Genomic DNA, 15,512 nt, shown 5'->3' on the forward strand with positions numbered 1-15,512 from the left:
GGAGATGTAATATAAAGAGTAAATAAGAAATTCAGCAGATAGTCAGGGGAATACCATTTGCTTTTTATTTCTGTAAGGTTAGTCTGAAATATGGACAGACATAAATATGAGTAGTATTAGTGGATTTGTGGTACATAGATCACATCTCTTTGTTTCTAGGAATTGGGGGACCTCTCTGATATGTCAAGGTGCTTGTACTTACTTGCTGTGTTGGCTAACCTGGAAAGAAACCACAGACAAGCTAAAACACTCCTTGAGAAAGCACAGCTTCTGGGAGGAAATGAACAGTTTTGGTATAACAGTACTCTTAGTCTAATAGAAGCAATTCTACAGGAAGAGGGGGAAGGAAAACAGAACGTGGTAAGGAATTTTTTTGGGTTTCGAGGTGTGGTTTGGAGTTCTTTTCAGCAGTGGTCTCCCTCAGTGAAATATTACAGCCTTTGCATTTTCAATAAAAGCAAAATTAGGTGTTAAATGCAGTTAATGTTGTTTTCTCTGTGCATTAAACAGACGCTAATTACAGATTCCAAGCAGATGCAGGCCAGTAGGAATATGATTTTACCCTCAGATGTTTAGGATGTTTTTATGATAAGATGTATATTCTTCAACTGGAATAAAACCAGTTACAATCTAGTATGTATGACTAAATCTCAGAGATATGATTCTCTTGATTAGAATGCTTTTGTATTCAGACAGTGCTGTTAACACTGGTGTGTTTATTTTCCATATTCAATAAAAATCACACCTTTCAGTATTATTTTCTAATATGTTTTTCCTTCTCAAGTGTTTCAAATAGTTTTACAAATATTATTTCTAGATTCTGGAAGATAGCACTATAACATTTTTTTTTTTCTCACTAAAAAACCTGTATTATCAAAATACCCATTTCCTGTTAAACTCTTAACTTTCATGAGTTTCAGCATAAATATAGACTCATGTCCATGATGATCTAACCTGTCCTGATAAACTGAGCAAGTCTGTTTTGTGTAGAGGGAATATTTTGGTTTTGACTGAAATCATGTTTACTGTCTTTTGCTATGTACCTCCAAGATGAATGTGGCTCCATCTTCTCTCCTTGTATGAATGTGTGCCATTCATGTAATCATCAAAATATCTAAGTATGATGGTAACTCAAACTTTCTAGACTTATTTACAGTTATCAAGAGCCAGCCATCTTGGAGATGATCAACACATTCTGTGCAAAATTTAAGCTTTCTAAATGAATGTTTAATATTATCCATAGACATATAAAAGAGAAATACGAAAATTCTGGTGTTACTTGCAGGCTTGTGAGATACTGGAACATACTGTAAATGTGCTTCAATCTACTTTACTGAAGAGATCTGGCAGGCAATCAGAATTAGGTTTTATGATTGCATCCCTTGAAGCAAGGTAACTGTCTTTTCTCTAAAATATGCCCAGCTTCTAATATGCAGCTACATTGCAAATATATGTAATTATTACAATGTGTTCTTATTTTAGTATAGTAAATTCTGTGGATTCTCAAATATTTTTGTTCTAAGTCATTAATGTGGTGGTTTGTTTTTTTTAAATTTAAATTTCCTTCCAAATTTCTATACTTCCTTCTCAAATTCTGTATGTAGCCCTCATACCTGTTAAGTTGGTAAACTAGATACCAGAATGTGTTGTGCAGAGTTTGCAGTGTAGATGACCTAAAGGTGCAATATATATTTTCCTATGCAGACATATCTGTTTGAACACTCCCACAAAACTATTGCAGCCTAAAATACTACTTACTTCTGTTTTCACCATGAACCAAGAAGCCTGTTTATGGTGAAACTAAACAATTATTTCAGTTACACTGAAATCCAAGCACACAGACCTTAAAATGTTAAGGGAGAGAAGTATACAATATTTACACTTCTGTCTCTTTCCATAAAGGAGAAACTTTTCAATTAGAAAAGGAAGGCTAATGTCAGTTTGCTCAGTTCATCTGTGTTTAGAAGAGTGTTTAGGCCTAGACAGATGTAATAGTTAGATACAGGGAACAAGTGACAAATGTGTCTGTTCTCAAAAAATAGCCTGTACTTTCTGACTGCTATCTTTATTTAATTTTTATTTCTAGAAAAACACTTATTCAGATACATTTTGGCCAGGATCATATGACAGTTAATGCCAAGTCAGCTCAGCTGCCACACATACTACAGGAATCCTTCAATAAATTAGTTCAAGTCGAGAGGGACTTTTTTCATCATGGGCATAAAAACTGCAGTGCTGAAATACTGCTGGAATGTGCAAATATTCGTAGGTAAGACTATACCTCTATACCTCCATACCTCCACTGAAAAATTTATTTAGGTTGAATTAGTCCATGAAGTGTATTATTTACTTTTTAAAGTCTAATCAAAGATGGAAAAGAGCAGATAACATTGTTAGGTTTTATATATTGGTGTTACATGTCTGTTTGCATTCTTCATGTGTTCTGTATTCAAAAAAGAACTGTAGAATCAAAAATTGTTTTCACAGAAAGCAGAGTTCTCGTTTGTTGTCTTTTCAGGTCAAAACAAAGTGCCAGGGTCTCTTAAGTCAGCTTTTTGACTTCCCATTTGTAAAAGTATTTTAGCAGCCACACCAATCATTCTCAAGTATTTACAGGCTTTTACAATTCTTATTGTCGAAATGTTTCTCTAGAAACTGCTGCAATAGTAAAAGTGCAAAACATAGTATGCTTGGAATCCCAGCTGTTTGCAAGATACCTCCTTAAAACAACTGAGATATGTCTTGTACCTGGTATACTGCCATTTTGTTCCTGGTAAATACATTCTCTAGAATATTATCTGCCTTTCTTCCTGAGTCTTGGCATCTTCTTGCATTGCAGCAGTACAGTTCTAAGAATAAGACCTTAGAAAAATAATTCGTAAGCATGCACTTCTCCTATTTGTACATTTCAAAATCACATATATAAAATAAATATTTTATCTGTAATTAATCTATTTTATCTACTGATTGATTAATTATTTTATTATATATGTTCAACAGTGTTGATACCGTAAAAATAAACACTTTCTTATATAAGTTCTTATGAGTTTATGGTGTTGGTTTGGGGTTGTTTTTTTTTTCAGTATGATTGCCAAGCAGGAAAGGAACAAAAAAGACAAACATCTTCACTATCTAGATGCTTATAACTTAGCTCAGAGAGCAGTATCCAAAACAGAGGAATTATTTAATGACGTTTGTAATTTGTTTGCATTTAATGAGGTATGGACTTTTGTTTTCCTTAATTGCGGAAAAGAAATCTAGGGTTAGTTGTAATATTTGCTCATTTTTGGATAATCTCATTTGGGGCATTGAGGATTTATCTTCTTGTAGTGATAAGCATTCTTTGTATATAGAAAGAAATACTGCGTGCCAAAAGAATTTACAGTTGAAAAAGGGACAAAGAGAGGATTTGTTTGGTCTTCGTCAAGTTTATTTAATTCTGGCATATATCTAATTGCTGCAAAAGAGAACAGTACAGACTTGGAGATATTTTTGATTCTCTAAATACCTCAAAAGTTTAATAGTCTTCAAAATGTGTTTCTTCTCAGGAGAAACAAAAAGTCTTCACAGAACATAATTATAAATAAAGAATGTCTGTCTTCAAAATAGTGTATTTTGGCTAGTATTATAGCCAGAAAAAAATTTTGGCTAATATTATAGGCAAAAAGTGTATTTTGGCTAATGAAACCTACTTTGCTAGTGTGTATGTACCATTATTAGATATTGCATATTTGTGCCAGGTACATAAAAAGTAAAAAGCAAAAACCCTGCCACTCCCGGTTCCATGGAGCTACTTTGATTGACTTATAATATATCTGGCATTGAAGTTTTTTTTTAAATTACTGAAATATCTTCATTGCAATATTTCTGCTCTGTCGAGGCGATAACGCTAAAATGCTTTCTTCTTTGGTTAAAAGAAACACATTTTAACTGCTTATCCGGTGAATTTGTAAAAATGCTTGAACTTAGAATTCTACATTCTTTTGTATTTCAGAATACAAATATTAGTATCCCATTAATGAGACAACTAGCTAACAGGAAAATAAATCTTGTAGAAATTCTTTTGGATATTTTTCATCTTGTCATTACTGAGAAAAAGCTTAAAAATGTGGGAGAAGTGTCTCTTCATGAATTTGTGGAGGAATTCATCATTGAAGAGGATGCAACAGAACAGGTAATACAATATATTTAGTCCTATGATTTGCATAGAAGGTATAACAAAATTTTCCCTAGCACAACTTCCTCCACTACTAAGGAAATGTGTCCCCAGACCAGTGATGTCGTTTTGTAGCAAAAGAGGTTGAAATGTGTGGTTTTAGTTTTAGGGTTAATTTACTGCACACCCTCCCCTTATCCCATGTTTTCCTTGGCACTGGTTGAACTTTGCTTATGGATATTACACTGAATTTTCTTTCTAAATCAGTTGTTAATGAATTTGTATATCTATTAAAAACAGCTCACTTGTGGTTCCAAGTATAATCACATTTAATATATGTATTTTTATGTGAATATGTATGTGTTACATTTTTTTTAAAAATTTCATATTTCTGTCTGTGGGGATATATGAGAAAATAAACATAAATATGTATTTTACCAGGATTGGAAGTATATGAAACGCACCATAGCTCATATTACACTGGCTCAGTTAGCAAACATACAGAATCTTTGTAAAGGCTGTCCCAACATCAAATCCAAATGCCTGTATCTGACTGGAAAAGCTCTTCATTTACTTGCCATTAATGTGGATCCTGTATATTCAGAGATTTACTGGAATCCGAATGTTATGGTATGCATTCTTTTCTGCAGTTAAATTTATTTTTCTGTGTGAAGTTTATCTGCTCTAATATATTTTGAATATACATTTGTATAACAGCTGCTCTTCATGTAGAACTAGGTTTTATATGCAAGCCATAATAAAAATGGATACCAAAAGGAGTAATTTCAAAAACAAGCTTCTGCCTACACGCCATCCTCATGTAGATAATTTTTGATTTGTTCATGAGATATGCTAATTACAGTATTTTCAGAAGAGAAAGAAAAAAATTCCTTGAATGCGTTAAAGGGCAAACAAGGTATGGTTTCTGAATGCATGCAATCAAGAAGTATTGACTTGTAGGTTATAAGCTGGGATTTGTAAGTTCCTTTTGTGTTGTAATGAGAACTCCATGTAAGAAAAGAAGAGTTGATGGAGGCTGTATAAATTCAGTGATGAATCAAAGTGTTCAGAAGAAATTAGTGGAGGACAAATATCAGAAAGTCAAACTCTTGGAGTTTGCATGTGGGGCCTTTTTATTTTATGTTGGCCATTTTGCCTTCATAACATACTAAGAAATATTGATGGTTGGTAATATTGCTAAATCTCTCACTGTGAAGGAATTAAGGTAGTGTTTTCTTTTAAGATAAATTCCGTTTTCATGTAGACTTTCACAAAAGAAATTAAGCCTGCCTTACTAAATGGAGTGATTAATTGTTTTTTTTTTTAAACTGTGATGGGTAGGAGGAAGCTAAATCAGACATCAGAAAATCTTCGCTGACTTCAGCAGAATCCAGAGAACAGGACTTGACAGACAGCAGTTTATCAACTAATGAATGTCATAGTGATAAGTATAGGAGGCAAATACAGGAATTAAAGGTATATTCATTCATGAGCTTGCATTAGAATTTGAGTGCTTTCTTTTTATGGAATAATAGTTACCTTATCAGTTCTGTTTAAACTAATCACGGAAATACTTGTAACACAAGCTTGATCTTAAAAAAGAAAAAATCTACAAAACACCTTCCAACAAACAGCTTTCCATCACTCTCTGCAGTGTAGCTCTGTCCTACTCAATAGATTGTGTGGGAGTTCCTGACTGAGCTTACCCAGTTGCTTCCAGAAAGATGTAATTTCTCCTTCAGTGTTATCCCACTGATGGAGCATATAGCAACCAGAACTAGATGAGCAGGCAGTTTATTTCTGCCTCACAGATACGACTTTCTAAGGGATCATAACATTTTGCAGACTGGGAACAAAGAAAGAAATTGCTTGTATCACAAAACAATTTACGAATTGTAAAATTTGGTGAGCTGATCTCTGTTAACTACTGCAGTTGAAAGCACACTAGGAATTGGGAATATAGAGTTTGTGTTGCTAGTGAAATCAATAAATACCTGAGGTAAGAGATTTGTGGATTAATTTGGACTAAATATAGTTAACTGTCCACAGAAACAATTGTATTGATCATCAGTTCTGAGCTGCTCATATTGCCTGGAATTCAAAGTCTGTTCTGCTAAGTACACATTTTATATTAAAAGAAATTACTGTGTTAAACCAAGTATTTTTTTAATGTTGTATAACAGATGTTGGTGTCTGCTAAAAAATTGATAAGTATTTTGATATTTTGATCATACATTAAATTTCTTAAAAAGAAAATGCATTAAAATTACTTACACAAACAAAACATTTATCTTCTCCAACATGCTGTTATTGTTGTACATATAACAAATACTTAATATTAACCAATTTTAGTATAAACATTTTTATCATCTAGACAGAACACAGGATGGCTCAGAAGTATCTTTCTCAATCCAGCGAGGCTTTGCTGCAGTCTATGGCTGTTGCATTCAGTCACAGTGTTACTGATGTATTGGCTTCTGCTAGTTTTGAAATGGTAGAATGCTTTCGACAATTTGATCCAATTTCAACTAGCCAGTTTTTGGCACTTCATCAGGTAAGGCAGCTAATGTTTGTGCTGCTTTTCAGTGTGAGGATGTTTGAAGTTGCATAAGTGAAACTGTATTTGCATAGCCTGAAAATTTGTCATACAGAACACATGTAGGGTTCCGTGTAAGAACCAGTGTGTAATACCGCTCATCAAATATATGATATGTTTGCTAAGTTCAGAGCATTGGATCAGTGTTTTTTTAAAAAATTATATTATCTGTTGTGTTTGACGTGACATTTTCATTGATGATTGCATATAAAAAAAATTTTAATAGGAATAAATTACTATATTGTGCTCAGCAAAGATAAGACATTGCCACAAAATACGGTTTCGTCCCTCCCTAAAACATAATTTGGAAATGTTTATCTGGATTTGGTGGTTCAGTTGTTTATCCCTGTGCTCCTGAACTCCTGCAGCACACCATGTTATTTATGCTGTGCCATCTTACTTGTTAGTGAATGATCTAATAGAATGTATATCAAGGCACCAAAACCATGAGTTGTCATGTCTTTTACTAGGCAAAAAATTCTTCTGATTCAGTTATCATTGCCCAGAAATATTTGTATTAAGCCTCCCTCTGGAATTTTTTATTGGGTCAACCTGAATTACCTTTCATTTTTTTAATGTGACAGCTGCATTAAAAGAAAAAAAAAGGTTTAGCTCTTAGCTAGCGTAGGTTCAAAGGACAGGATTAGTATGTTTGCTAAAAGAAAAGTTTCTGCCCGTTATTTTACTCTTTGTAGAAGTCTGTTGTGTGATGATGTGATTGTGATGTGATGTGATTGTGATGTGATGTGATGTGATGTGATGTGATGATGTGATTGATGTGATGTGATGGCTGCCCATTAAAGCACAGAAACACAGAGAATACTCAGCTTACTTGAAAGGCTAAGCTAAGAACACCATATTTACCATTCCATGTAGACCTTAGATGATTAAATGCAGGAACCTTGATGGTAAATGTAGACAAAGAAATCAATTCCAGCTATTTGCATTTAAGAAATCTTTCTTACTTATTGTCAGACTGTTTACATTAACCTGTACTAATAAACAGTCTTTTCCTAGTTCATCTAACCTTTCAAGCAAGAGAGTTTTTCTTCAACATAGATATATATTAAAACAAACACAGTGTGCATATTTATATGTTTTATTTTTCTGAAGGAAAATAATTAGATGTAAAAATTTTACAGAGTTGTTCAGTGTCTGTGATGATGAAGAGTATCCTTCTAACTGCTACATCCAACACCAGCAGCTCTCAGCTGGCAGCATTGCTGCATCTTCAGAATAATTTAAAACAAAATAGAAGCACAAGTGATCTTCTAAAATGTGTGGAACAGCAACTCACTGCTATTTCAATGGTAACTTTCTGTGCTACCTATTAGGGATATATATATGTTATATAAATGCACACAGACCGACGTATATGTGTCTACAGGACATGGGTTGGTTGCGGGTTGGCCATGCTGAGAGAACATTTGGACTCGATGATCTCCAAGGGCTTTTCCAACCTGAACAGTTCTGAGGTTTTAAGAGCCACCCCTGCACCTTCCCCTGCTACCAAAATCTTGCCACATAAACCAAATACAATTTTATATAGTACTTGTTGAAGTGTCTCTAGCAACATTTTGAAGGACTTTTTCAAATATAAATGTTAGTATGAATTGTTCTACTCACGTCCTTTGCTAATACTCTGCTAGTATTTGATAGCATTTTAACTTCAGAAATAGTGTAGCTACCATAAAAGCAATATTGTTATGAAAAGTGGACTAAGTTACAGTATTTGAAATTTATTTAAAATAATATTTATACATTCTTCTGCACTGCACAAAATGTACATCATAGAATGGTTGAGGTTAGAAAAAATCTCTGAAGGTCGTCTTGTAAAATCCCATTGCTCAAGCAGGGCCACCTAGAGCTCGTTGTCCGCAACCATGTCCAGGTGGCTTCTGAATATCTCCAAGAGTGGAGGCTCCACAGCCTCCTTGGACAACTTGTGCCAGTGCTTGCTTCCCCTGCAGGGAAGCAGTGTTTTCTGTATGGTCAGAGCCTACTGTTCTGGCACATCTGCAGAGTGTTTGATGAACAGTATGTTCAGTATGTTGTTCAGAATTCTAGAATTACTATCAATTTTCTAATGAAAGAACTGAGATTGGGATTTATAAAGTCTATGAAAATAATACTACTTTTGGGCTATTGTACAGGCATGGAGAAACCTCTGTATTCCTGTTGAGCATTTTAATATAATGGATGAATTGCCATCCAGTTTCTACATAATTATTCTACAGCATTCAGAAGACAGGTATAAAATGTCAACATTTTGATTTAGCATTGTTTGTTACAGATGTCATATTTTTTTGCCTGGTTGTTTATTGCCTTTCACTTCTAATTTTGCTGGACTTGAATTTTAGGATAATGAACTAATTAATATATAAATCAAACTGCAAGCAGCTCAGTTGTCTGTTTTCTGTTCTCTGGATTTCCTTAATTGTCTCTTAAATCTCCAGCAGTCACTTGAAGGTTTCAGGCAATTTTTTATATCCTTCCTAAGTTCTGTTAAGAGTTTCCCACTCTTATTGCTTATGCTCTTGGAAATGTTAGGAGGGGTCATGTTTAGCTTTATAAAGCAACCAATTATCTGATTATTGCAGCCTAATTAGCTGCAATAAATTAGGTCATAAACTGAGCTGTAGTGACTGACTATGAGTGCATCCGCCAGTTTAAAAAGTCTTAAACACTTGTCATGGAACAGATAGAAATTTACCTCATTGGATATATAGTAATAAAAGAATTTACCTTACAACTCTCAGTTTGTTCCAGCTAGAATTTGCAGGTTTTTGCACCCAAGCTGGGGGTAGTTACTGCAGCCTGAGAGTATTTGTGAGCACATTAAATTAGAGGGTAATAATTACTCATCTAATAAATTTGAGTCATATAACCAAGGCTAGACAATCAAATAATCCATTCAGCACTTTTCTGCTTTCCATAGATCACATTTGTACAGTTCATTGATTGAGATGCCCAAAGTAAGTCCTGCACAGCAAAAAGGAAAACCAACTCAGAGAATGGGTAAGTACCTCTTACATTTAAGAGAGAAAAATCATTGCACTGATGTTATGAGAAGGTTCATATCTTTTTCTAATACTTTTAACTCTTCTTAATTACTAAGGAAAAATAAATTAATAAATATATGTTTCATTGTCAGATGTAATGTATCTAGTCACAATTTATATAATTTTTATTTGTATTTGAAGGGTGAAGTTGTTATAGATAAATAATCATAGAGATTTTCTTTCAAAGTGCATTTATATATATATTTTGTGTTTATATCTACCTTGATATCTATCTTGATTTTATTTTCTAAGATTACCATGACTAAAAACTGATGGTATTTTTACAATAACATCTTCAAGTACAAATATGGCTCAAAAAGACTTTTAAGAGGGTGTTATCCTACTTTTAATAGTGCAGGCAAAAGTTTCTCGATTTCCTGTGAATCCTGATGCGTTTTGTATTTTGTTGGAAAAAATGCATCTTTACAAGCAGCAAAAGATGAAGAGTCATCTTAAACAAACTGTCATTCAGAACTTGCAAGAGTGTGTCTCCAAAAAAGAAGTGGTAATATATTTTATTACTTTATATTTAAATTAGGGTGAAACACATGTACTAAAAATATGATAGACATTCTTTATGCAGAATTTTTCAGTTTTTTCCAAGTGTGGCATCCCTCGTCTTCACAGTTACTAAATGCTGTGTACTCTGCTTCAAAATTTAATCTTACTGAGCTGTTGTTTCTGTATTTGTCATTCAGGAGCTTTGAAATGTTCAGTAGTTGCTAGAATTAAAAATTTATGCAGTTGAGATCGGTTTACTTGAAAATGTTCCATATTTCTGAGATTTGCATTTGCAAATGTACACTGCCTTTCATATCACATGGAAGTCCCTGCTGTTCCAAGGAAAAAGCAGGATCATAGATTGTAACCCTTTAATCTAAATAAAACTATCTTAGCCAGATATTTATTACTGATTTCCAGCATGGAAAAGTTTTCTGCTAGAGCATGCAATATTTTTTGCACTGTAGCTCTTTATTTGGGTGCAGTTGATTGCTGTAGTTGAGTAAGTAAAAAAATTAAAAAAAAAGGTGCCAAGATAGTGTCAGGTCAAACAGATGGAAAAAACAAGTGACTTAGGTTTTTGAAATGCACATGCATTACAACTCTCGGAACTTATGCATGCAGCCTGGACTGAGGAACACAAGCCTTGGATAAAAGTTCATTCATTAATACCAACACTCTTCACCATTTAATTGAGCTCATTTGTCCAGTTAGCGGTTTTGTGTCCATCTGTGTTGGATTTTAGAGGCTTCAATTTTCTGTGTCTTTCTCTCCTACATGATTCTATTCTCTCTTTATGTATTTTCTTCATTCTGATTAGATTTTTCCCTAAATTGGCTCCACTGATCTCTCCATATGCTTTCATTTGCTTCTGCTATGTTCATCATGCAGTTTCTGTTCACTTCTCAGTCCCAACACAATTTCTTCTCATTATTTGGAGGAACACATTATAATTTCTTTCTGCTGTACTTGTTTGCCATTCCCTATTGAAATTACTGAAGTATATTAATTGTTTAAAATTATTTAAATACTTTAAAAAGTATTGACACCTTCTACTGATTCCTATGCTAGAGTACTTTGTAAAATGCTGGTACGAAATTTTGAAATAAAGTAGTTTTGAAACTGAATTCTTACATTTTTATTTTCCATTTTACAATCTTTCACATTTTATTTAGTCTCTGATTCAATGTAATATAAAATTTATATACACAATGGTATTTAACAACGATGAAGAGTGAAAGTATTCTAATTTTTGTTTCTATATGTGATAGACTCCAACAGAGAAAACAGAAGATAGTGGGCTTGATTTGACATCAGATTTCTCTGAAATAATAAAAATTATGGAAGACTATCTGAAACCAGCACTGTCACAAATTGATTTTTCTGCTATCAGGTAAATTATGTTGACTCTGATTATCATTTTTGAAAACAGAACTGTGGCTCAAGTACCTCAAATAAAGGAATGGTTTTAGGAAGGATACCCTGTTGAATGAATGTTTTACATCTTGAAAAGGAGTATATTCAGGATATGTCAGACTAAGAGACTGAGTGATATGATAGACGGCCATTTCTGACAAGCACTGTTCTCCAGCTTAATTTATATTTAAGTTGAAGTTCAAGATGCAATATTATAATTAAACCGTTAAAGGATGGGATTTCTTAAGGACATAACCTCCAAAGGGAGCACGTCCCTGTGTAAAGTTTAACTGAAATTGAAGCAGTTTAGTCTTTGTGTTTCCTGTGAAAACTTTTACCTACACAACTGTTAGCACTGGTAATATTTTCACTGAAATTCCTCTTCCCAGAGAATCCCAGAGCGTATCAGTTTCAGCAGCTGAAACAGGAAAAAGGAAAGTAAAAGGTAAGGACACTAAACAAGCTGGAATGCAGGATATGTGCTCCCTTGAGTACAATGTGTGTGTGTGTCTCTGTGGACAGACACCAAAATCCATTCATCTTAATTATATTTAAAACAGGGAGAGGACAAAGGCTTCAGCATTGTTTTTGTCTGATTTATTTTCTATATCAAGTCAAATATTTCATTATACTTTCAAAGACAAATTTAGATGCTGGATGGAGCTATGCTTCTGCATTTATTTAGAGTCTTCCAAACCATACAGTCTGTAGACACTTAAGTGAAATGGCTTTATCACAAACCAGTTTCTCAGGAGAAAACGTAGAATAAAGAACTGTCTTAAGCCTCTAGATATCTTTGTTTTGTCTTTTTTTTTTTTTTTTTTTTTTTTGCTTTTAACATTATGGACTCTTGCAGGTTGTTACCTTGAATGAAAGCCCAATACTGTAGTGTGTCCCTAAACACATCTCAAGTGTAGTTCTGCAAAAACTGGATAAATTGGCTTCCATGCGTGTGCTCTTTCTCTGTGGAACAAAAATGTTGTCATAATAATATTTAGTACTTTTTTTCCCTTAAATAACAGGTAAATAACAGAAACAAATTTTTCTACAAAGCAACGCAGTATTGGATAAGAGTTCCTCTACAGCTCTATGCTGTTTAGCCAATCCCTGCTCTCGCAGTTTTGCATTTCCAAACATCCTTTTCCTGAATGTATTGCATACACCTGGACTTGGACCTGAGCTAGTTGGTTATTAATACAGGGATATTTTTCCCTCTGAAGAATTGGCGCTAACAAAGGCATAGAAATTTGAGAACATATTAAGGGTAATGGTATCAAAAGAAATATTTTTGCTTAATGCACTTAATTCACAATACAATGAAGTTTATGTGTCATAAAATAAAGTGAACTTAGGTTTTTAATCTAACTGAAATTATTTATATACAAACTGAGAACTAAATCTGCATCATGTTCTGTCACAACTCTTTAGATACACCTGTGGATTTAGGATTGTGTGTGGTATTACTAGGGGACACATTGTTTATGGAATTGCCTTTGGAAGCTCTCAGTATATTTGAAGAGGAAGGAATAAGTTCTGTTTCCAGAGATTTTTCTCTGCAGATTCTCTACAATCGACTACATTGGACTGAGTCAGGTACTATTAGATAAACATTCTTTCCTTTAGCATAATGATGCATAAAACAATATACTTAAAAATTTAAATATGAATGGTGGTATATATTCTACTGGAAGAAAGCCACATGCAATAGGTTTCCAGTGTTTTAGGTGGACTAGCTAGTACAGTAGACTTATTTCAGTAATGTACAGGCTGATTTTAGGTGAAGTGGTACCTAATTTAAAATAAGCTTGACACATTAAAGAATTATGTAAAGTGCAGTGGAATCAAAAATTGTAGACAAGTTTACGAGCCTGTTGTTAAAATGTCAAAGCCATTTTCAGCTGCAACCAAAAAAATGATGCAAGAATTTACACTTCTGTTAATTTTCTTTATCATTACTATAAGACTTATCTCAAAATACCAAATGCAAAATCTTAATCCCTTAAATATTTTCCTCTCAGTTTTTGTGGTAGACCTGGGCAAAATCAAGTTCCCACAGGCTTTATGAACCTTCCCTACTGCTTATACCTTGCATAAACTCTTCAGCAAAATTAAGTTAAGGTAGTTGGCCAGTTGGTAAACTTGTCCTTATGGCATCTTAAAACACATTTCTTAGATCTAGAAGTGAGTAAAAAGTGCAGGAACTAAGCAATTTTTGCATGAATTGAAGATAACTTCTATTAATAAAGTTAAAAAATTGAAATGGCATTTCCCTCATACCTAGAGAAAACCACATAAAATTATTAAAACTAGTTGGTCCAAGATAAAAAATAGGCCATGTGTAGAAAATCTCACTCTGTACCATGAAAATGTGCTGTTCCGGAGAGGTTCTTGTATTGTGTTCATATCGGTAATAGTTAGTGCTATTTAGCTTCCAGTATAACCTGTTCTTACAACCTTTTCTCTGTTTTTCCATTTCACGCCTTCTTTCTAAAAGGAAAGAAAGATGAGAGTATTTTCAGTTTACATACTTTTACAGGTCTTTCAGAAATACAAGTTTTAGAACACATAGGGTTTTTTCTATTCCTGTTTTTCCTATTTTCAGAATGGAACTTCTTATGGTTGCATAATTTTAGAAGTGGATAAATGAGAGGAAGCATAGTTGAAAAGTCTTTGTTCTTGCAATTATGACAGTGGCTACTGACTGAGGAAACATAAGCAATATGGTATTCATGCATATCTCAAACTTCCATGAAGTCTCAGGGCACTCAGTGATAACTGGTTGAGATATATTATCGGTGATAGTCATATATACAGTGGGAAACATAAGACAGTTTTCTATGCTTTTAAAAAATCCCTTAAATAAAAAATCCAATTCAAATATCAAACTTCCTTTTTCCTGTAGATACTTTTGTGTTCCACAGAAACTTCAGTCATTCCATTAACATCAACAATTAATAGATGTGGTAAATGACTTAGAAAGGGCTTTGATGAACACTGTTCAACTCTGTCCAAAATAGGTACTGTAATGAAGCATTTTCATATTGGATCACATAGGATGACATCTCCTCCTTGTTTTCCACTTTAAATCCTTTGTTTTTAGGCACGAAGATTTGGGTAATGTTCTTGCCTTGCTGCATTCTGAAATGAATTTTTATTTTTCTACTTCAGTCTGTTGTTGTTACTGCTACTACTACTACTGCATCATTTTAAATATGTGATTAAATATATTAAATTATACATATCCTTCAGGGACATTTATTTGCTAAAAATGCCTATATATTAAAAAAACCTTTTCTCTTTCCATTTTTACAGATACTGAATTTACAACAAATGTTGAAACATCTAAAGAAACAAAACCAAAAGCTCAACAGAGAAAGAATGTCCAAATGGTGAACTTTCCATACTTTTTGCAAATAACAAGAGAATTTGCATAGAAAAATGTTTAAGTGGGTTGCATAGAAGCTCATTATGTGTGCTAGGATTTTGAAGTGGAATAAAATGCCACAGAAGTCCATAAGAATCTTGCTTCCTGTTGATTTTGCAAGGAGTTTTTCTTTGAAAAATCATACTTTGTAAATGGGACATATTTAATAACCCACAAAGGGAGCTACTTAAAGTTACTGAAAATACTTTCTGCAACAATACATTGTATTTTATATCTTGTATGCATATATTTTTATAAATTTATGTCTATATTTGCTTATAAATCTATAGATGTGCACATATATGTGAATATATATATAATATATGTATGCGCATTGTAGAGAAAGCAGAATAATTT

At 33.4% G+C, this 15,512-nt stretch overlaps 1 protein-coding gene across 1 annotated transcript in view; it reads left to right on the top strand.

The window, feature by feature from the left end:
- The window catches only part of CFAP46 (cilia and flagella associated protein 46), a 69,371-nt gene that overhangs the window by 44,567 nt on the left and 9,292 nt on the right, over positions 1–15,512 (top strand). Inside the window, exons 36-51 of the mRNA XM_085064503.1 lie at positions 160–360; positions 1,286–1,392; positions 2,087–2,269; positions 3,084–3,219; positions 3,995–4,174; positions 4,598–4,786; positions 5,498–5,632; positions 6,531–6,710; positions 7,895–8,062; positions 8,906–9,003; positions 9,691–9,770; positions 10,168–10,319; positions 11,587–11,708; positions 12,121–12,176; positions 13,160–13,324; positions 15,044–15,120. Coding sequence (XP_084920629.1) covers positions 160–360; positions 1,286–1,392; positions 2,087–2,269; positions 3,084–3,219; positions 3,995–4,174; positions 4,598–4,786; positions 5,498–5,632; positions 6,531–6,710; positions 7,895–8,062; positions 8,906–9,003; positions 9,691–9,770; positions 10,168–10,319; positions 11,587–11,708; positions 12,121–12,176; positions 13,160–13,324; positions 15,044–15,120 — 2,229 coding nt within the window. The remainder of the gene's footprint in view (positions 1–159; positions 361–1,285; positions 1,393–2,086; positions 2,270–3,083; positions 3,220–3,994; positions 4,175–4,597; positions 4,787–5,497; positions 5,633–6,530; positions 6,711–7,894; positions 8,063–8,905; positions 9,004–9,690; positions 9,771–10,167; positions 10,320–11,586; positions 11,709–12,120; positions 12,177–13,159; positions 13,325–15,043; positions 15,121–15,512) is intronic.

Source organism: Lichenostomus cassidix, chromosome 6 (genome assembly GCF_008360975.1).
Source record: "Lichenostomus cassidix isolate B80296 chromosome 6, HeHo_3.0, whole genome shotgun sequence".
NCBI lineage: Eukaryota > Metazoa > Chordata > Aves > Passeriformes > Meliphagidae > Lichenostomus > Lichenostomus cassidix.